Source organism: Urocampus carinirostris, chromosome 13 (assembly GCF_059441175.1).
Source record: "Urocampus carinirostris isolate Australia breed hairy pipefish chromosome 13, RoL_Ucar_1.0, whole genome shotgun sequence".
NCBI lineage: Eukaryota > Metazoa > Chordata > Actinopteri > Syngnathiformes > Syngnathidae > Urocampus > Urocampus carinirostris.
Window position 1 is genome coordinate 36,145,490 of NC_142361.1, and position 22,415 is coordinate 36,167,904.

General features: G+C 43.4%; 2 protein-coding genes across 4 annotated transcripts in view; one reads left to right on the top strand and one right to left on the bottom strand.

The window, feature by feature from the left end:
- ttc7a (tetratricopeptide repeat domain 7A) overlaps nucleotides 1-22,415 on the bottom strand; it is a 127,412-nt gene that overhangs the window by 9,584 nt on the left and 95,413 nt on the right. The window contains exon 23 of one of the 3 annotated variants that reach the window (XR_015852472.1): nucleotides 3,029-3,060. The exons of the other annotated variants lie outside the window; for them this stretch is intronic. The gene's annotated coding sequence lies outside the window, so the exon portion shown is untranslated. Of the gene's footprint in view, nucleotides 1-3,028; nucleotides 3,061-22,415 lie in introns of those variants that run through there. 3 annotated transcript variants of the gene reach the window in all.
- On the top strand, nucleotides 1,288-17,108 carry stpg4 (sperm-tail PG-rich repeat containing 4). Its single transcript, XM_088351394.1, has 5 exons — nucleotides 1,288-1,422; nucleotides 4,589-4,653; nucleotides 9,728-9,773; nucleotides 13,678-13,782; nucleotides 16,550-17,108. The coding sequence occupies exons 1-5, from the start codon at nucleotides 1,348-1,350 to the stop codon at nucleotides 16,670-16,672; spliced, it is 414 nt and encodes a 137-aa protein (XP_088207520.1). The 5' UTR covers nucleotides 1,288-1,347; the 3' UTR covers nucleotides 16,673-17,108.

The following is a 22,415-nucleotide window of genomic DNA, read 5'->3' on the forward strand; positions in this document are numbered from 1 at the left end:
TCTCTGTGTCTTTTAACCTCTTTTGCTCTAACTTCCTTTTTTCCTTTACTCTCTTTTTTCTCTCTTCCTACCCTTTGCACTTTCTTTTCTCTTTTCTCTCCTTCTGTCTTTCCATTTCTCTTTGGACTTCTTTCTTCCTCTCCCTTTCTTTTCCCCCTCTCTCACGACTTGTCATCTTTTGTTTCTCACGCTCTCTCCCTCTCTCTTTTTCTCTCTCTCTCTCCCTCTCTCTCTCTCTCTCTCTCCCTCTCTTTCTTTTCCACGCCTCTTCTCCCACTCAGTCTCTGTCTCTTTTTCTCTTCTTTTGTTGCTCTTTATCTCTTTCTCTCTCTGTGTCTTTTAACTTCTTTTGCTCTAACTTCCTTTTTTCATTTTCTCTCTTTTCTCTTTCTCTCTTCCTACCCTTTGCACTTTCTTTTCTCTTTTCTCTCCTTCTGTCTTTCCATTTCTCTTTGTATTTCTTTCTTCCTCTCCCTTTCTTTTCCCCCTCTCTCACGACTTTTCATCTTTTGTTTCTCATGCTCTCTCCCTCTCTCTTTTTCTCTCTCTCTCCCTCTCTCTCTCTGTCTCTCTCTCTCTCCCTCTCTTTCTTTTCCACGCCTCTTCTCCCACTCAGTCTCTGTCTCTTTTTCTCTTCTTTTGTTGCTCTTTATCTCTTTCTCTCTCTGTGTCTTTTAACTTCTTTTGCTCTAACTTCCTTTTTTCCTTTTCTCTCTTTTCTCTTTCTCTCTTCCTACCCTTTGCACTTTCTTTTCTCTTTTCTCTCCTTCTGTCTTTCCATTTCTCTTTGTATTTCTTTCTTCCTCTCCCTTTATTTTCCCCCTCTCTCACGACTTTTCATCTTTTGCTTCTCAATGGCTTCTCCCTCTCTTTCTTTTTCTTTCTTTGTCCCGCCCTCTCTCCTTTTCCCTCCCTTTTTCTCTTTTTCTTTCTCTTTAATCTACTCGCCCGGCCCCCGACAGAACGTTTGTTCTATCTGGTGGCCCCCAAGTTAAAATGAGTTTGATGCCCCTGTTTTGGGCAGTGGGACACAGATAGCTGGGATGGGCTCCAGCACCCCCGTGACCCTATTGAGGATAAGCGGTGCAGAAAATGGATGGATGGATGCATTTCTATGCTTTTCCTAATTTAAATGTGAATTTACGTGGAATTTAAGAGCCAGAATTTTACCAAGCGTCTCATCCCCGGTCTTCTTTGCCAACCAGTCTAAATTTAGCTCCCTGCCGAGGGAGCCGGCGTGTTCAAAAATTGATTGCTGGTGGACCGGCTGCTATAGTAACACCGAGTTTCAACGGCACTAAGGTGGCGCCCGGATTTCCGGTGAGCCAAACAATTGAATCGAGGACAATGCAGAGTGGACGGCCTGCGGAAAAACAAAGATGTCCCCCAAGGCAGGTTAGAACCGGCAATGGAGCGGATAAGGTGAGGTCTTCGTTACGAGTTTTATGCCTTCGTTTACGGTTGCCATGGTAAAGTCACCACACCAGAGACCGTAATGTCTTTAGGGACTGCATTCTATGTTTACACTTTGTCATATTAAGACAGGGGTGTCAAACTCATTTGAACTCGGGGGCCACACGATAGAACAAACATTCTAGTAGATTAAAGAGAAATAAAAAGAGATAAAGAAATAAGAGAAAGAGGGAGAGAGAAGGAGAGAGCGTGACAAACAAAAGATAAAAAGTCGTGAGAGAGGGGGAAAGAAAGGGAGAGGAAGAAAGAAATCCAAAAAGAAATAGAAGGACAGAAAGAGAGAAAAGAAAGTGCGAAGGGTAGGAAGAGAGAAAGAGAAAAGAGACAAAGAGCAACAAAGGAAGGGAAAAAGAGGGACACAGAGAGAGAGAAAGAGACAGAGACAGAGTGGGAGAAAAGGTGTGGAAAAGAAAGAAAGAAAAAAAGAAAAAAAGAAAGAAAGAAAGAAAGAAAGAAAGAGAGAGAGAGAGAGAGAGAGAGAGAGAGAGAGAGAGAGAGAGAGAGAGAAAGGTTCAAAAATGAAGTAGCTTGGACGTTCACTGTAGAACAGGGGTGTCAAACTCATTTGAACTCAGGGGCCACACGATAGAACAAACATTCTGTAAGGGCCGGACTAGTAGATTCAAGAGAAAGAAAAAGAGAGATAAAGAAATAAGAGAAAGAGGGAGGGAAAAGGGGAGAGAACGGGACAAAGAAATAAAAAGAGGGAGAGAGCGTGAGAAACAAAAGATAAAAAAGTCGTGAGAGAGGGGGAAAAGAAAGGGAGAGGAGTAAAGAAATCCAAAGAGAAATAGAAAGACAGAAGGAGAGAAAAGAGAAAGGAAAGCGCGAAGGGTAGGAAGAGAGTAAAAGAAAAGAGAGAAAAGGATGAAAGGAAGTTAGAGAAAAAGAGGTTAAAAGAGAAAGAGACAAAGAGCAACAAAGGAAGAGAAAAAGAGCGACACGGAGAAAGCGTGAGAAACAAAAGATAAAAAGTTGTGAGAGAGGGGAAAAAGGAAGGGAGCAGAAGAAAGAAATCCAAAGAGAAATAGAAGGACAGAAAGAGAGAAAAGAGAAAAGAAAGCGTAAAGGGTATGAAGAGACAAAGAGAAAAGAGAGAAAAGGAAAAAAGAGCAAAATAGGTTAAAAGACACAAAGAGAGAAAGAGACAAAGAGCAACAAAGGAAGAGAAAAAGAGGAACACAGAGAGTGAAAGAAACAGAGACAGAGTGGGAGAGAAGGGGTGGAATAGAAAGAGAGAAAGAGAGAGAGAGAGAGAGAGAGAGAGAGAGAGAGAGGGAAATAGACACCCAAAAATATTTAGGACACAGTGGTACCTCTACTTGGGAAATTAATTCGTACTGAGAGTAGCTTTGAAACATTTGTAAGTTGAAACGCCTTTTGAATGTAAATGCGTTAATCCGTTCCAAGACATTTTTTAATAAATCATAAAAGAGCATCAGAACATTTAACAAATACATATTAAAACTAGTTTGCTACACAATAAAAAAATAGATGGCTTTTTGGTTTACCGGACCTCTGTTTTTTCCCCTTGTGTTTCTTGAGAAACTGATCCAATGACGTCTGCTTTCGCCAGCTTTTGACGACCTGTCGGAAATGCGCAAAGCAGACATAATAATGAGTGATAGCCCGACCTGACAACACTTTTTCTGGGTGATTCTTTTCCACAAATTCTGAGACTTTGCCTAAATGTTGTCCCGATTACCGAAGTGAAGACACCTGCGGCAGTCGTGTGGCGCGCTGGAGCGCGCTCCCTGATTGGCTGAAGTTTTGTTCTTAAGCGGTCAGCGCCCAGACCAGTTTGTCCGAACGTACCTCTGTGTTCCTGTGTGTTTTTTGCCAGATTATCAAGTACAAAAGACTACTCTCTGTTTTGATTCCTGCCTTCGGTTCCGACCTGTTTCTGCCCCACGTTACGACCTTCTCTCCTGCCCTGGCCATCGACCTGTCCGCTAAGATTGATTCTGCTTACCTGTCACGGAACTGCCGTTCCGCCCAACGCTGCTAGCGACCGACGTCCGCCGGCTTCCTAAGCCAGCTCTGTCAACTAGTCAATAAAGATTCCTTTCAAACGTACAAATTTTAGTCCGAGATTCCATTCTGGGTTCTGATAAATGTCTTCAATTTGGGTTTATGGAATAACGGCTGCGTCCTCTTCCTAGTCATGTCAGAACTCCTCCTGCACTGAGAGTGTGTGTTTTCATATGTTTCCATTATCTCTTGCTTTGTTTGCATTGACAGAAAAAGTCTCTTCCTCTTCTTTTCAACTTATCCACTTTTCTACATGTCTTTCGCGGGATCTATTGCCCTCTTGTAGGTTTTAGATCAGGGGATGGTGTGATAATAGTCTGTAGTTTGCAATAATCTGTGGTCTGCGCAGCCCTTTGAGACTCTTTGTGATCGAGGGCGTCACCAATAAACATGACTTGACTATTTTGAATAATAGCTCATGTGGTAGTGGTACCATACAGTAGACTGTTTCCAGAGCGGAACCGAGAGACGAAGAGCATGCCAGGATTCATAAATATGCACCGGATCTCCAGGTAGAACTCCGGGAGTAGAAGATGACGCGTACTGTACTGTATTTTTGACTATGTATCCTGAAACGCCTTTGTAAATAGAAACAATTTGTTCCTGTTCAGGTACTTTGTAACCTGAAACTTGGTCGAGACATTTGTAACTTGAAGGTTCCTTAACAATGCATGGTAGTTTATTGTTGTGCTAGTAGTCTCAATTCTCTTCATGAAGCTATAAAAAACATTAGAAACACAACGCAGATAGATATTAGCTACTAGCGACTGAGACGATCTGGATTAGAGACTAAATGGCCAGTCTAACAAAAAAAACATTTTTTCCCCCGTACAAACAATTGTCATACGAAAAACACACTTGATGAGAAAACGTATATAATACGGGGAACGGTCAGGGTACCAAAAACTAAAATTCTAGTAAAAGGCTAAGGCAAAAAAATGACGCAGTTTGGCCACTTCCAGTCCCCGTAATTTGCATTCTTATGTGTGCTTTTTAGCACTCAATTTGGTTACAAAACACAATACAGCGACATCTAGTCATCAAATATGACACGCTGTTTTTAATCAGCCTCTTATTTTGAAAGGACATCAACACTTCACCTTGTGATTATGACCTGACTGCGAGACCGGTGGAGAAGATGTCCTGCCAGTAAGTATTTGATGAAATTAAATTAAATCATATTGAATGTACAGTATTTTTCGCTAGATAAGCCGCACCTGATTATAAGGCGCACCCCCTTAGGAAAGGGTTGCGCCCACGATCCGGTGATTGCTGGTCGCTCTGAACGCGGAAGTGGATCTTCCGTGGCGAGCGATGGGTCAGTAGCCGGGACAGGAGAGCAAAAACGTGGTCGGGGTTGGAAACGAGTCGTGAGCCAGGAGAGGAGAGTAGACGTGGTCACGATCAAAAACGGGTCGAAGCCGGGGAACAGACGGGAGCAAAAACAGGTGGGAGTCAGGGTCGAAAAAAGCTTGCCTAGTGTTAACTGAGGTTCGCAGACGGACTGACAAAAGCGAGTCGTAAGCCAGGAAAGGAGAGTAGACGTGGTCGGGGACAAAAAGAGGTCGGAAGCCAGAACGGGAGAGTAGACGTGGTCAGGATAAAAAACGGGTCGAAGCAGGGGAACGGACCGGAGCAAAAACAGGTGGGAGTCAGGGTCGAAAAAAGCTTGCCTAGTGTTAACTGAGGTTTGCAGACGGACTGACAAAAGCGAATCGTAAGGCAGGAAAGGAGAGTAGAGGTGGTCGGGGACAAAAAGAGGTTGGAAGCCAGGAAAGGAGAGTAGACGTGGTCGGGGACAAAAACAGGTCGGAAGCCAGGACGGGAGAGTAGACGTGGTCAGGATAAAAAAACGGGTCGAAGCACGGGAACAGACGGGAGCAAAAACAGGTGGGAGTCAGGGTCGAAAAAAGCTTGCCTAGTGTTAACTGAGGTTTTGCAGACGGACTGACAAAAGCGAATCGTAAGGCAGGAAAGGAGAGTAGACGTGGTCGGGGACAAAAAGAGGTCGGAAGCCAGGACGGGAGAGTAGACGTGGTCAGGATAAAAAACGGGTCGAAGCCGGGGAACAGACGGGAGCAAAAACAGGTGGGAGTCAGGGTCGAAAAAAGCTTGCCTAGTGTTAACTGAGGTTTTGCAGACGGACTGACAAAAGCGAATCGTAAGGCAGGAAAGGAGAGTAGACGTGGTCGGGGACAAAAAGAGGTCGGAAGCCAGGACAGGAGAGTAAATGTGATCAGGATAAAAAAACGGGTCGAAGCAGGGGAACAGACGGGAGCAAAAATCGGGACAGGTGGGAGTCAGGGTCGAAAAATGCTTGCCTAGTGTTAACTTAGGTTCGCAGACGAACTGACAAAAGGGGACAGATAGGAGTGGGTACAAGTACTGATTGGGAGCCAACCATCGGTAATCATGACACTTTGAAATAGTCTTTTGTTCATATAGAAGGCGCGCTGGACTATAAGGCGCATGGAATGAAAACTACAGCAAGAGCTACCATATTATAACCGTGTAGTATGTTCGCATTTTTTATGCGTTATAATTGATCCGTCGAAAAATTTAGCTGACCAAAATCGCAAAACATTGTATGCCACAGGAATCAAACCCGGGTCGCGGCTGTGCGATCGGCGAAACTCAACCACCATACCATACCACAAGTAGTCAATTAGATCTCATTATTATACTAATGATAGAAAATTAGGAAAAAATTGGGAAAACAGGAAGTCGTCTTGAAAAATGCAAAAAAAAGCACGACGGGCTAAACAATCTGGTGTATCTGTCAGGACCAGAACGGAAACAGGACCCAATTGCGTTACGTTTTTATTGAAGGAAAGAGGAAATTGTGAACACGGAAGTGGATGGCGGTGTCAAGGACGGAAAAAACGCAGGGAGAGCAAGGCGTGGTCGGGGTCGGAAACAAGTCGTAAGCCAGAACGGGAAAGTAGACGTAGTCGGTGACAAAAAGAGGTCGTAAGCCGGGACGGGAGAGCAGACGTGGTCGGGATCAAAACGAGTCGTAGCCAGAGACAGACGGGATCAAAAACGGGACAGGTGGAAGTCAGGGTCGAAAAAAGCTTGCCTAGTATACACTGAGGTTTGCAGACGGACTGACAACAAGGGACTGACAGGACTGGGATCAAATATTGGCAGGGAGCCAATCAAAAACCTGCGGCGGTTGGGGCCAAATGAGCGAGCACAGGTGGTTCACATCAGTAATCAGTATCTGAAGAATCAGACTTGATTTTATTTATATCATTCAGGACTTAACACACTGCGAGTAAAAATAGTGTGATAATGAGATAAAAACCATTGCCTTTTCATATGTCATCTGTAACACTGCTGTTCTAGTGGTTAAGTTAAGCTCTCACCACCTCAACAGGGTCTAAATCTTGTTGCATACTATGCTTTGTGATTATGGTCAGCGATGTTTTTTCAATTGACCAATCATTGCACAAATACGACCACGTATAAATACTTCATGCATTTTCAATCTTAGCAACCGTATTTTCCTTCATATTGTCACGACTACAACAGAAACAGGACCCACTTGCAAGACGTTTCCCACAAGTTTTTGATCCGGTGTTCGCTAGGCATGGGAAGCAAGTCGCTCTCGTACTCAGAACACAGTAGTGGATCTTCCCTAGCGAGCAATGGCGGTGTCAAGGATGGAAAAACAGGTCGATAGCCGGGACAGGAGAGCAAAACCGTGGTTGGAGTCAGAAACGGGTCGTAAGCCGGGACAGGAGAGCAAAACGGGTCATAGCCAGAGACAGACGGTAGCAAAAACGGGACAGGTGGGAGTCAGGGTCGAGAAAGGCTTGCCTAGTATACAGGGAGTGCAGAATTATTAGGCAAATGAGTATTTTGACCACATCATCCTCTTTATGCATGTTGTCTTACTCCAACCTGTATAGGCTCGAAAGCCTACTACCAATTAAGCATATCAGGTGATGTGCATCTCTGTAATGAGAAGGGGTGTGGTCTAATGACATCAACACCCTATATCAGGTGTGCATAATTATTAGGCAACTTCCTTTCCTTTGGCAAAATGGGTCAGAAGAGGGACTTGACAGGCTCTGAAAAGTCAAAAATAGTGAGATATCTTGCAGAGGGATGCAGCACTCTTAAAATTGCCAAGCTTCTGAAGCGTGATCATCGAACAATCAAGCGTTACATTCAAAATAGTCAACAGGGTCGCAAGAAGCGTGTAGAAAAACCAAGGCGCAAAATAACTGCCCATGAACTGAGAAAAGTCAAGCGTACAGCTGCCAAGATGCCACTTGCCACCAGTTTTGCCATATTTCAGAGCTGCAACATCACTGGAGTGCCCAAAAGCACAAGGTGTGCAATACTCAGAGACATGGCCAAGGTAAGAAAGGCTGAAAAACGACCACCACTGAACAAGACACACAAGCTGAAACGTCAAGACTGGGCCAAGAAAAATCTCAAGACGGATTTTTCTAAGGTTTTATGGACTGATGAAATGAGAGTGAGTCTTGATGGGCCAGATGGATGGGCCCGTGGCTGGATCGATAAAAGGCAGAGAGCTCCAGTCCGCCTCAGACGCCAGCAAGGTGGAGGTGGGGTACTGGTATGGGCTGGTATCATCAAAGATGAGCTTGTGGGGCCTTTTCGGGTTGAGGATGGACTCAAGCTCAACTCCCAGTCCTACTGCCAGTTTCTGGAAGACACCTTCTTCAAGCAGTGGTACAGGAAGAAGTCCGCATCCTTCAAGAAAATCATGATTTTCATGCAGGACAACGCTCCATCACACGCATCCAAGTACTCCACAGCGTGGCTGGCAAGAAAGGGTCTAAAAGAAGAAAAACTAATGACATGGCCTCCTTGTTCACCTGATCTGAACCCCATAGAGAACCTGTCGTCCCTCATCAAATGTGAGATTTACAAGGAGGGAAAACAGTACACCTCTCTGAACAGTGTCTGGGAGGCTGTGGTCGCTGCTGCACGCAATGTTGATCGTGAACAGATCAAAGCACTGACAGAATCCATGGATGGCAGGCTTTTGAGTGTCCTTGCAAAGAAAGGTGGCTATATTGGTCACTGATTTGTTTTTGTTTTGTTTTTGAATGTCAGAAATGTATATTTGTGAATGTTGAGCTGTTATATTGGTTTCCCTGATGAAAATAAATAATTGAAATGGGTATACATTTGTTTTTTGTTAAGTTGCCTAATAATTATGCACAGTAATAGTCACCTGCACACACAGATATCCTCCTAAAATAGCTAAAACTAAAAAAGCCCCACTCCAACTTCCAAAATATTCAGCTTTGATATTAATGAGACTTTTGGGTTCATTAAGAACATGGTTGTTGTTCAATAATAAAATTAATCCTCAAAAATACAACTTGCCTAATAATTCTGCACTCCCTGTACACTGAGGTTCGCAGACGGACTGACCACAGGGGATTAACAGGACTGGGTTCAAATAGTGACATGGAGCCAATCAGAACCCGCGGCAGTTGGTGCCAAATGAGCGGTGTTGGGGATTAAATATTAAAATGTATCGTTTACCAAATTGTTCGGATTAGTTATCTGACTCCATTAACATTCACCCAACAGTGCGCGCTTGTTTCTCGATGGAAAAGATGGAATAGCCGACATTTTCACACGGGGGCAGATTTAATTTCATTAGCAATTGAACTAAGTGAACTCTATCGAATATTGCCGAATTAGTCGAATTTGTGTCGTCGGAGTCTCTGGCGAGCCTTCTCTCAAGTCCTCCAGCCTTTTCTATTCTTGGCCCAAGTCTCCCCGCAAGATGGCGTCTCGACTCCTCCCATGGGCGTGCCAAGGAAGCCCCCCTGGGCGACGCGATGTCTGGAAAACTCAAAACAACACAGAGCGTTTCTACTTCATCAGGGCCATGTTCTCAAACCATCGCTTGCCGTCTTCCGTCAGAATCCAGTTATCAACAGAACTAGACAAAATATTCTGCATTTGGAACGGCGCAGCCTGTCAGTGAACTATAGCCTACTCGGTGAAAATCTTCATTGCACTCAATAAATGTAACTTGTATACAATCGTATAAAATCCTTTATAGTCAAATGTATAAAATCCTTCAGAGGTAATTATGACACATATAAGAAGGTGCATTTCGGGTGCGTTTTATAGTCCAGAAAATACGGTAAGAATGTTGGTTTTTTTATCCATCGCTTGATTTTTTGCTTTTAACAGCCCCTAAATTTCATTGTCTCCCATGCAGGCACGCGATATTTCGTTCCCGCGTGCAAAGGATCACCTTTCCCCCCGAAAGTATCTGATCACCAAGACTGCTTATCCATTCTTTCAAACGTCCACAAAAAAAGGAGGCTTTCAATAGGCTTTGGTTACAAGCAGGGTTGGGTAGGGTTACTTTAACTGGATTACTTTCAATGACTTTTGGATTACTCTAATACCAAATATGCTAATAAAAGACAAAAGAAACTACCGTATTTTCCGCACTATAGGGCGCACCGGGTTATAGGGCGCACCCCCAAAAAATAGTTTTTGGTCCTATATCTTCCATACATAAGGCGCACCGGATTATAAGGCGCTACAATGGGAACGTCGACAAAACAGTCAGATGGTTCAGTCCAACTTATTACCCCCTTAACATTCCCAAAGCTTGCAAAGAAGCAAATACGTGTCGTAGACACGTGCGGATGCGGTGTTTGTACGATGTCACTCAAATGCATCGTTCCAAATATCATTCGGAAGGTTAAAGTCTTGGGATTCAAGAAATGCCAACCATTCCTTAGTTTCTATTTTCTTTTTCGCTCGCAACTTTACTGTGCATATGACAATAAACACTTGGAATTGAGTTTAATTTAAAAAAAGACCCATCACAGAAACATCGAAATCACTCTGAAACAAGATACTGGGAAAATATATAGCCGGAGTAGCTCACCAAAGTCGTTGCGTTCAATAATAATGTGTAACCATGGTCCTCTTATATCCGCGAGTGTAGTAAATCCAGGAGAGTAAAATATTTACAAATACAGTACAGAATAGTAAAATACTGTTTTCTCTATGCCGTCAACCCAACGTGCTATTCACATTCATCTTTTTCGGCCAATTGCAGGCTTTGTTTTGCCCCTTTAGCCTATGCAGCCTGTAAATGATAAAAAGGATCCGCCCCCTTTACCTCCGACTAACTTTAGCCAATAGTGATCGATTCAACTGATGATTGACACATCTTTTTCGGCCAATTGCGGGGTTTGTTCCGCCGCTTTAGCCTATGCGAGCCTGTAAATGATAAAAAGGATCCGCCCCCTTTACCTCCGAATAACTTTAGCCAATAGTGATCGATTCAAATGATGATTGACACATTGGTTAGCCAATGAAACGCCGGTATATAAATCCCAGCATACACCGCGGACGACCTCGCCATCGGGGGAAAATCTAGTCAGCGGCTGCTTTCATTAGTTGCAAGACTTTGCGACTTAATATTGATCCATATATAAGGCGCACTGTACTATAAGGCGCATGGTCAGCTTTTGAAAAAAATCAAGACTTTTAGGTGCGCCTTATAGTGCGGAAAATACGGTAAATATGAATAAAATGATGACTCACAACACGTGGTAAGCTTTCTCTCCTGGCTTTGATCTCTTTGATCTCCGGCAAAACGAACATAAAATGCGACAGAAACAAAATGAAAATCAATCCAAACAGCTTGCTAACATCATTTTTGCCGTTCTATGTATTCCAAGCCTGCTCAAAATGTAGTCATTTTATTTAGTTTCTTTTGTCTTTTATTAGTGTATTTGGTATTGGAGTAATCCAAAAGTCATTGAGAGGTATCCAGTTAAAGTAACCCTACCCAACCCTGGTTACAAGTCTTGCTCTGCTGTAATGCATATCTGCTAGATGTCGCGCACGGGCGGGTTATGACAAGCACGATAGCTCGAGCCAAGCCATTCCTCGGTAGAAAAGCGCGTGAGGGTCGGCTTAGGCTCATGTTGCTGCGTGTGGCGGGCCGTCCTGAGGCTCCGTGCCGGTAGCCGATGGATATTTGAGACCGCTCGGCAGCTGCCGAGTGCTACACAGAAGGAAAGGCGCAAAAAAAAAAAAAAAAAAGGGTGTTATTACTGCGGACTACGGGAGCGATTTTGTACCGTTGGAGGTTACTGGGAGATGTGTTCACTGTCAAAGGTTAAGCTTGTCATGAACCAGAACCGGATCAGGACCCAAACGCGTGACGTTCTCACACAAGCCTTTTATTTTACGGGAAAGGGGGAGTCATGCACGTTAGGCAGCAGTCTGGCGTGAAATGAAAGGAAGCCAGAGGCCGACAAGATCGATACCAATTGCCCGAGATACCAGACAGGATGGGCCAGGCAGGATAGATAATGAATCAGGATATCGAAAATAAACAGGAGAAACTAGACGGGAAAGAAAACTGGAGAAAATAATAAACAGGACAAAAAAAGACGCTGAGGTTTTGAGTTGTTCCTTGCCCGCATGTTGGTTTAAGATCAGGTAATTGTGTCATTGTAATCCTGTGCAGTCCTTTCAGACATTTTTGTGATTAAGGGCTATATAAATAAATTTGACTTGACTTGACTTGAAATAGACGGGAACAAAACTGGAAACCGAAATTAAACAGGGGGAAAGAAACAGGAACAATACTGGGCAGGAAATACCAACAGGAACGAGACTGAATCAAAACCCACGTCTTGCGTGGCAGAAGTTTGTTGACGGGCTGACAAGGGAAGCGTGACAGCGATAAGCTTAAAATAGACAGAAAGCCAATCTGTTAACGGGCCACAGCTGGCGCCACACGGGCGGGGCCAATTGGGCGCCATGGCAACCGTGACAAAGCTCAAATTTCAGGTTATGATTATATAGAGCAGTGTTTCTCAACTGGTGGGTCAGGACCTCAAAGTGGACCCGTTTTCAGTCCTAGAAAATAATTCTAAGATGAATAAAAAAACAGAGGGTGAATTATGCAGTAGGTGACGATAACGCCCTGCTCGATTCAGTCGATCAGCTTTGTTTGAGAGGGATCACATCTCATTTGATTGTGATTTTTTGGGGTTTTATTTCCCTTTTAAGCCTATAATAACTTGTCCCAAGAAAGTTAGTGGTAAGGTGAAAGAAAAGTGGGAAACAGTGACGATAACGAGTCGAAGAAAGAAATTATTGGGGTATACGAAAATATTGTACAAGTGTCAGCCATTAAGGCACGGATCCAGTAAATGTCAGGACCAGAACGGAAACAGGACCCAATTGCGTAGCGTTTACCACAAGTTTTATTGAAGGAAAGAGGAAGGGCTGCGCCCACGATCCGGTGTTTGCTGGACGCGGGAAGAAAGTCGCTCTCGTACTCGGATTGTGATCCGAACACGGAAGTGGATCTTCCGTAGCGAGCAATAGCGGTGTCAGGGAAGGGAAAACTGGTCGGTAGACGGGACTGGGAGAGCAAAGGGTGGTCGGGGTCGGAGATTTCTTTAATTGAAAGTGTACCAGGGCTCAAAAACTGTCATGATTACTTATGTGACTCAGCTGTGCCTGCTCATTTGGCGCCACCCGCTGCTGGTTCTGATTGGCTTCCTGTCACCATTTGAACTCAGTCCTGTCAATCCCCTGTTGTCAGTCCGTCTGCAAACCTCAGTGAATACTAAGCAAGTCTTTTTTGACCCTGACTCTTGCCTGTCCCGTTTTTGCTCCCGTTTGTCTCCGGCTACGACTTGTTTGGATCCTGACCACTTCTGCTCTCCCGTCCCGTCTTATGACCCCTTTTTGTTCCCGTCTACGTCTACTCTCCCGTTCTGGCTTACAACTCGTTTCCGACCCTGACCACGTCTTGCTCTCCTGTCCCGGCTATCGACCTGTTTTCCGTCCTTGACACCGCCATCGCTCGCTACGGAAGATCCAATTCCATGTTCGGATCACAATCCGAGTGTGAGAGCGACTTGCTTCCCGCGCCCAGCGAACACCGGATCGTGGGTGCAGCCCTTCCTCTCTCTTTCAATAAAACTTGTGGTAAACGTCACGCAAGTGGGTCCTGTTTCCGTTCTGGTCCTAGCAAAAAACGTTTTGGAAAAACTGGTTTAATGTACCAAGTTTGTGTTGGTGACTAGTATGATATCAGTTCGTGGTATCGGTTTGAAAAAGTTTCCTCTTATTTGTATGAAAAAAATTCATCTTTGACTTTTTGTGTGCCCGCCTTAGAAGGAAGGCCCTGCGCCGGGTGCGTACAATTTGTCAAGCAAACCGTCAAACGGCATCACTTCCTGTTTCAAATCGAAATCGCCCCGGCTCTACAGAGTAAACTCAGTAAGTTTTTCTTTTATTTTGAAAAATTGATTAAATGGTAATTATGTAAATTCCTCATTGCACTTATTTAAGGCGGGCAGCACGGCGGCGCAGTGGTTAGCGCTTGTGCGGCACAGTTCATGTCATGGGAACCTGTCATGGGTTCAAATCCAGCTCCAGACTTCCTGTGCAGAGTTTGTATGTTCTCCCCGTGCTTGCGTGGGTTTCCTCCGGGCACTCCGGTTTCCTCCCACATTCCAAAAACATGCATGTCAGGTGAATTGGCCGGTCCAAATTGTCCCTAGGTGGGAATGAGCGAATGAGTTGTCTGTCCCTGTGTGCCCTGCGATTGGCTGGCTACCAGTTCAGGGTGTCCCCTGCCCACTGCCCGATGATTGCTGGGATGGGCTCCAGCACCCCCGCGACCCTACTGAGGATAAGCGGTGTAGCTAATGAGATGAGATGAGACTTATTTAAGGCAGATTTTTAGTGATTGACTGAGCCCATTTTAACCCTACCTGTCAGTTGATTTTCTAATATTTCAAAATATCATCAACAGGAAACCATATCTTTTACAAATATAAATAGATGTAGAGGTTTAATTACCCAAGAAAAAATGTCAGGAACCCGAACAGGATCAGGACCCAAACGCGTGACGTTCTCACACAAGCGTTTTATTTTATGGGAATTGGGGAGTCATGCACATTAGGCAGCGGTCTGGCGTGGAAAGACAGGAAGCCAGAGACCGACGAGATCGATTCCAATTGCCCGAGTTGATATCGGATGGATGGGGTCAATACCGGACATGACAGGACAGACAGGATAAATAATGAATCAGGATATCGGAAATAAACAGGACTCACTAGACGGGAACGAAAACTGTAGAAAATAATAAACAGGACAAAAATAGATGGAAACAAAACTGGAAACCGAAATTAAACAGGACAAAATAAACTTGAACAATACTGTACAGGAAATACCAACAGGGACAGGACCGAGTCAAAACCCACGTCTTGCGGGGCAGAAGTTCGTTGACGGGCTGACAAATGAAAAATGAGAGAACTGAGCTTAAATAGACAGAAAGCCAATCTATTAACGAGCCGGAGCTGGCGCCACACGGGCGGGGCCAATTGGGCGCCACGGCAACCGTGACAAACAACAGTTAGCCTGGTAGTGACAGAAACCAGACCTATTGTTACTTTAAGTACAATGTAAACCTGAACAAAACAGGCCTAACCAAAATTTCGGCAGCAGAACCAATTTTTTTTCCCATTGTGATCATCCCCAGTGATTTAGAATATGGTATCTGTATCATGTCAAAAAGCTGTGGGGGCCACAAAACTTTCTCCTGTATCATCCAAATAGTCATATGCAAACTTAAGATGGGCAAAATACTCATTTGCAGCTGTATCACACAAATAAATTGTTAAAAAAACATACATTGTGATTTCTAGATTTTTCTTTTTAGTTTATCTCCCTCACAGTGTACATGCACCTACGATGAAAATTTCAGACCCCTTCATGATTTCCAAGTGGGAGAAATAGCAAAATAGCAGGGTGTTCAGTATACATGAGCAGTATAATACTCGTGTATTATTTTACTGGAGAAGGGCTAGAGCCCATTATCAGAATTTTCTGCCTTCTAGGAAACTGATATTAAAAGAATGGTAAAATGTATTTTAATAAATGCAACTTTAAAGAAAGAATATGTTGTCACGGTTGGCATGGCGCCCAATTGGTCCCAGCCGTGTGGTGCCAGGTTCTGTCATGGTTGCCACGGCGCCCAAATGGCCCTGCCCATGGACACCGGCTGAAACGCGTTTGACAGATTGCTCCTTGAGATTACTTAAACGCGGTCCTTTGAGCCGTTAGTTGAGAGCGTCTGCGTAACTCCTGCAAGACTCTTGTTAAACTGTGTGAAACGCCTAGTTCTGTGAATTTGCCTGTATTTGCTCCTGTTTTACTTTTGGCCTGATCTGTTTGATTTTGACAACTCTTTTGTTCAGATTTCAATCCACTTCCGCGACCATCGATCCCCGGATCGAGTGTGCGCGCATTTCTCCTCTCCCTAATAAACTGTGAGTACGTTACGCGATTGGGTTCTCCATTCCTGTTTCCTGTCCTGGTTCGTGACATATGTATTTTAAATATACAATAATAAATATATTCTTTTGGGATTTTAAGTCATTTCCGAAGTCATTTTTTTGAGTGGAACTTTATGTACTCATGGTATCTGTCACGAGACCGGACCAGATCGGAGGCAGGAAGGGTGAACTCATTCGCGTTAACGATCAGTTACTTTTATGAAGGAAATAAAAGTCGTCCAACACTCAGGGACAAAAACAAAAACAGGCTTACAGGCAAACAGGAACTCAGACTAGGAATACTCACAAAACAGGCTTTTACTCAGAACGGGCAAGTACAGGTTTCCTCATGCAAACAGAACAGAATAATGCAAAGTAATGCAATGAACCCGCCACCGGCAATCCCCAAAACCCGCCCTAAAGAAGCACACATGCAAATTAGAAAATCTGCTACAGCCGGTGCCAAGGGGGCGGGGCCAGCCGGTCGCCACGGCGACCATGCTGGACATGAAAGTATCGGTATGTACGACTAGTATTCCCTACTAAAGATTTTGTTATGAGTCCGGAAAAGATTAATTTGTTTGTTTACCAATAGTAAAAATACTCAAATTAGAAGGTATGGGATAATTAAAATCCTTTAGATATTTTTTTTAACAATCATATGAAAGATTTGCGCAGACATTGCCGCCTATAACCCATTCCAGGATACACCGGGACCGGCTACTTACAAACCCCACTGGAAGTCGGGCCCCCGCTTGGAATCTGAGACAGGGGACCCTTCATTCAGCCTCCTCTTCCGTCACCCTCCAAAGAAGAGCGCCCTCTAGGCAAACCTGGTTGTACTGTGGGATTGATGTATTCACTCGCAGTGAGAACAGAACATGTGTGATTGGGTATGATAAAATACATTTTTTGTCACATACTGGAAGAGATTTCTTACTTTCAGTTAAGTGTAGTTTTTTTCCACATGATTTTAATATAAATATTTGTGATTTTTTTTCACTGTCCTACCATCAAGTGCAATTGCACCTCCACCACATTAGGGGGCAGTGGCGCTCTCATTGACAGAGGGTGCGCTCGGCGGCGAAGCATTTGCACTTTGCACATACACACACTCAGCACAGAAAATTAGTATGAATTATACACACTAAGTGATAGGTTGGTCGTTTTGGTTGTAAAGTAACGTTTCAATAATCAGTCTAATTGCATCTCTTGTACGTTTATCAATCTTGTATTCTTTTACTGTGAAATGCTCATGTGTACTGTTTCTCCCTGAAGTATAATAAATCACGCCCACGTTGTCTTTCCCTCTTTCTTCAACATCATGGAGGACGTGAGTGAAATCTGCTCTTGGGTATGATTAGATTTTAACAATATATATGTATTTTATTTGTGTAAATATGGCCACGAAATAGTCTTAATAATGATAATAAGTGTTCCAGTGACCCCATAAAAATATGTAATGCGGATACAGAGACAGGCAAAGAGAGACAGGGATAAAGAAGAAAACGAAAGTCTCCCAAATGAAAAGATGAGGAAGAAAGTGTGTGTAGCGCTTAGCTTCACTGCTACCATCATGTTAGATGAGGACATGTAAATTCTGCTATTTGTGAAAATGTTGGCAGCGGACAGCATGAAGCCAAATGAATTAGATCCTCAATTAAAGACATACCCGATTGGGCTGATAAGACTCTTGAGTTTTTTTCAGCAAAAAAATGCCAAAAAGGGCGTAGATTTGGCATGAACGAACTTGTTACCACTAATATTAAGCAATTGTCTTTTTGTTTCAACTAATATTAAAAAAAATCTATCGATCGAAGCACATCAGAAAGCATGAAATCAAATGATCTCAAGCACTGGCGCATACAGCAAATGTTAAATCAAATTTTTGAGATGGGCAAAATACTCATTTGCAGCTGTGTATCACACAAAAAAATTGTTAAAAAATCTTACATTGTGATTTCTAGATTTTTCTTTTTAGTTTATCTCCCTCAAAGTCAAGTCAAGTGAGGTCATGTTTATTTGTGACGCCCTCAATCACAAGGAGTCTCAAAGGGCTGCACAGACTATTGCAAACTACAGACTATTATGACACCTACCCCCGATCTAAAACCTACATGAGGGCAAGGAAAAACTCAAAAACCTCAGCGTGAGGAAAATGAAAAAAAAAAAAAAGATTTTAATGTATGATGAGAGAATATTCAAGAAAAATAAAACTCAAAAATTTGCAAACAGTGTCGTTCCCCTATTTCATGCAAATCTTTTGAAAAGTAACACTCTAAAGCAGGGGGTGTCAAAGAGGCGGCCCGCGGGCCGTATTAGGCCCGCCAAGAGATTGAAACCGGCCCGCCAGACAACGCTCAGAGAAGCGCAAGAGAAAAACGAGCTGCAGGTTGAAATACGTCCACTTGATGTTGCCAAACCTAGGTGACTCTCACAAAGGATGTATTTCTTTCTCTCTATTGCTCTCTCTCTTCCTCCCTTGTTCTCTCACTGTCTATCTCTCTCTGCCTCTCTTTTTCTTTTTCTGTTCATCTGTCTCTTTCTCTCTGTGTCTGCGTGTACTTTTTTTTTGCTCTTTCTTCCTTTTCTCTTTTCTTTCTCTCTCTCTCTGCCTCTCTTTTTCTTTCTCTGTTCATCTGTCTCTTTCTCTCTGTGTCTGCGTGTACTTTTTTTTTGCTCTTTCTTCCTTTTCTCTTTTCTTTCTCTCTCTCTTTCCCCTTCTCTCCCTCTTTTTCTCTCTTTCTCTCTTTCTATTACTCTTTGGATTTCTTTCTTTCTCTCTCTCTCTCTCACTATTTCGATCTATTTTCTTTTTCTCTCTCTCACTCTTTCTCTTTCTTTGTCCCACCCTCTACTTTTCTCTACCTCTCTTTCTGTTATTTCTTTCTCTCTAATGTACTATTCCGGCCCCCAAAAGAGTGTTTGTTCTATCGTGTGGCCCCCGAGTTAAAATTATTTTGACACCCCTGCTCTAAAGGTTTTGTCCCTATTTGAAATGATCACTGCAAGTGCTACAGACCTTTCTCTTTCTTCCAATAAAACTTGTGAGAAACGTAACGCAAGTGGGTCCTGTTTCCGTTCTGGTCGTGACAGTGGCATGATGAATTTCAGTGACTGGTGACATCTTACAGCCTTCTCTGGTCTTCATTTTTGTTTGATTACCGGCGGGAAAACAGGTCGATGGCCGGGACGGAGGAGCAAAAGAGGTAACGAGTCCAGAAAAGAGGTCGGCAACAGGTATCAGGCAGGAAACAGGGCAAAACGGGTCGATGGCCGGGACGGAGAAGCAAAAGCAGAAACGGGTCCAGAAACAGGTATCAGGCAGGAAAACAGGGCAGGATAATGTCGGATAGTACAAAGCTTGGGGCAGCACGGCGGCGCAGTGGTTAGCGCGTGTGCGGCACAATTCTGAGGTCGTGGGAACCTCCTAAGTGGGTTCAAATCCAGCTCCCGGCCTTACTGTGCGGAGTTTGTATGTTCTCCCCGTGCTTGCGTGGGTTTCCTCCGGGCACTCCGGTTTCCTCCCACATTCCAAAAACATGCATTTCAGGTGAATTGGCCGGTCCAAATTGTCCCTAGGTGCGAATGAGCGAGTGAGTTGTCTGTCCCTGTGTGCCCTGCGATTGGCCGGCAACCAGTTCAGGGTGTCCCCTGCCCACTGCCCGATGATTGCTGGGATGGGTTCAGCATCCCCGCGACCCTACTGAGGATAAGCGGTGCAGCTGATGAGATGAGAGTACAAAGCTTGCCTAGCTGAGAGCATAGTTTCGCAGACGGTCCGACGCTGATAACAGGGAGCCGAAGGGTTTAAAAAGTGGCAGGGATCCAATCAGCGACCAGGGCTGTTGGCGCCAACGGGGCAGCCGCAGGAGCCCCGAATCAGTAATCATGACAATATCAGAATCATGCTAAAATTGAAACAATTATTTCAGCGCAAGCTACAACAATTGACACTCAACTTTCGATTCCAGCCTTCCATCGATATCCACCCAATGCTAACGCATTGCTAACACGTTGCTAACTTCCACTGCCCCTTCTATTATTATTCTTGTGTAATTAACTTTGAGTTTGGAAGACTGCGCGTAAGTTATGAGTGAATTAAGGAAGCAAGGTTTTGGGTGCTCTGAGAGTGATGAGCAACAAGAGTAATAATTATTATAAAAAAGAAAATAAAAACCATACCTGTAGCATAGTGTGGGTGTCAACGTGGGGCTGCTGCTAGGACACGTTTACTTCCGGGTTGTTTAATTTTTGTACACAGTTTTTTTTTTAATTCCAAACAGTCAGGTTTATTTATTTTACTTATTTACTTTTGGGTGTGAGTATTTTGGATATCGTAAATTTTATGTTGATTTAAGGAAGTGCTTTAATTTATTTACTTGAGTTGTGTTAAAGTACCGTATTTTCCACACTATAAGGCGCACATAAAATCTGTTTTTTTTTAAAAAAAAGCTGACTATGCGCCTTATAATCCAGTGCGTCTTATATATGGATCAATATTGAATTGCAAGGTCTCGCAACTAAGAGAGGCAGCCACCGACTCCATTTTTCCATAGAAGAAGAAGTGCGCTGTGCATACTGGGAAATATTAAACAACGATTCTCTTTTATTTGTGCGTTTGTATAAAGACCCTGAAATGGCTCCTATTAAGAGACACGCTTACAAGGCAGAGTTTAAACTCAAGGCGATCAGTCACGCAGTAGAACACGGAAATAGAGCAGCAGCAAGAGAGTTTAACGTTAATGAATCAATGTTGCGGAAGTGGAAGAAGCATGAGGATGAGCTGTTTACGTTTTACATTTTGCAGTTATTATGTTATTGCTTTATTGTTATTGTTTTGCACTTGTTATGTTTTTGCACATTACTAATGTCACTATATTGCGATTGCACTAATGTTTAATTTACAATAACAGTATCAGATGTTTTTTTGCGTGTTGACTAAATGGAGGAAAAGTAAAATGTTATGCCTTGCTGTTGTTCAAAGATGGGTCACGAAAATGCTTTCCCTCAGAGAAAATAATAAAACAGCTGTTTATTCATTTTGGGAGTGAATGGAGTTGTGGAAAGCTTGTTTGTTATCTATTTATAAAGTTTGACTGACCTATCTGACTGTTTTGTTGACATTCCCTTTAGCGCAGCACCATCTAATGGTTGCACAACGTAACTACATCCTCTACTGTAGCCAAGTCAAGTCAAGTCACATTTATTTATATGGCCCTTAATCACAAAAATGTCTCAAGGACTGCACAGGATTACAATTACAAAATTGCACAATTACCTGATCTTAAACCAGCATGCACTTATAGTGCCTTATAATGCGGTGCGCCTTATGTACGGAAAATGTTTTAAAATATATCATTCATTGAAGGTGCGCCTTATAACACGGTGCGCCTTATAGTGCGGAAAATACGGTATATAAAAAACATCTACTTCCTGGTTGTGTTGCCTTCAGGATGAATCAAGTAGCATAGACACTGCATGAGTATGGATGTTAAGAGGGGACTGTATGAGAGTGTGATTGTGCCGACTGTGTTGTATGGTGCAGAGACCTGGAGCCTGAATGCAGATTTGAGAAGGAAATGTTTTTGAGATGAAGTGTTTGAGGAGTATGTTAGGAGTGACAAGATTGGATAGATTGAAAAATGAAATTGTGAGAGACAGAACTGGAGTAGTCGTGGAACTGAGCAAGCGTGTGGATAAGAGAGTACCGTATTTTCCGCACTATAAGGCGCACCTAAAAGTCTTAATTTTTTTCAAAAGCTGACCATGCGCCTTTTAATACAGTGCGCCTTATATATGGATCAATATTAAGTCGCAAAGTCTTGCAACTAAGGCAAGCAGCCGCCGACTAGATTTTCCCCCGAACGCGAAGTAGTCCGCGGTGTATGCTGGGATTTATATACCGGCGTTTCATTGGCTAACCAATGTGTCAATCATCATTTGAATCCATCACTATTGGCTGAAGTTATTCGGAGGTAAAGGGGGCGGATCCTTTTTATCATTTACAGTCTGGCATAGGCTAAAGGGGCAAAACAAAGCCTGCAATTGACCGAAAAAGATGAATGTGAATAGCATGTTGGGTTGACGGCATAGAGAAAACAGTATTTTACTTTTCTGTACTGTATTTGTAAATATTTTACTCTCCTGGATTTACTACACTCACGGATATAAGAGGACCATGGTTGCGCATTATTATTGAACGCAACGACTTCGGTGAGCTACTCCGGCTATATATTTTCCCAGTATCTTGTTTCAGAGTGATATCGATGTTTCTGTGATGGGTCTTTTTTTAAATTAAACTCAATTCCAAGTGTTTATTGTCATATGCACAGTAAAGTTGCGAGCGAAAAAGAAAATAGAAACTAAGGAATGGTTGGCATTTCTTGAATCACAAGACTTTAACCTTCCCAATGATACTTGGAACGATGCATTTGAGTGACATCGTACGGACACCGCATCCGCACGTGTCTACGACGCGTATTTGCTTCTTTGCAAGCTTTCGGAATGGTACGGGGGTAATAAGTTGGACTGAACTATCTGACTGTCCACGTTCCCACGTTATAATCC

Bases quoted from the DNA above. Each gene is read 5' to 3' on its own strand.
- stpg4 (XM_088351394.1), top strand. From the start codon at position 1,348: ATGCAGAGTGGACGGCCTGCGGAAAAACAAAGATGTCCCCCAAGGCAG. The intron at 1,423-4,588 runs GTGAGGTCTTCG...TTATTTTGAAAG, and splicing joins CCGGCAATGGAGCGGATAAG to GACATCAACACTTCACCTTG. The intron at 9,774-13,677 runs GAAAGTATCTGA...TGCCCGCCTTAG, and splicing joins AAAGGATCACCTTTCCCCCC to AAGGAAGGCCCTGCGCCGGG.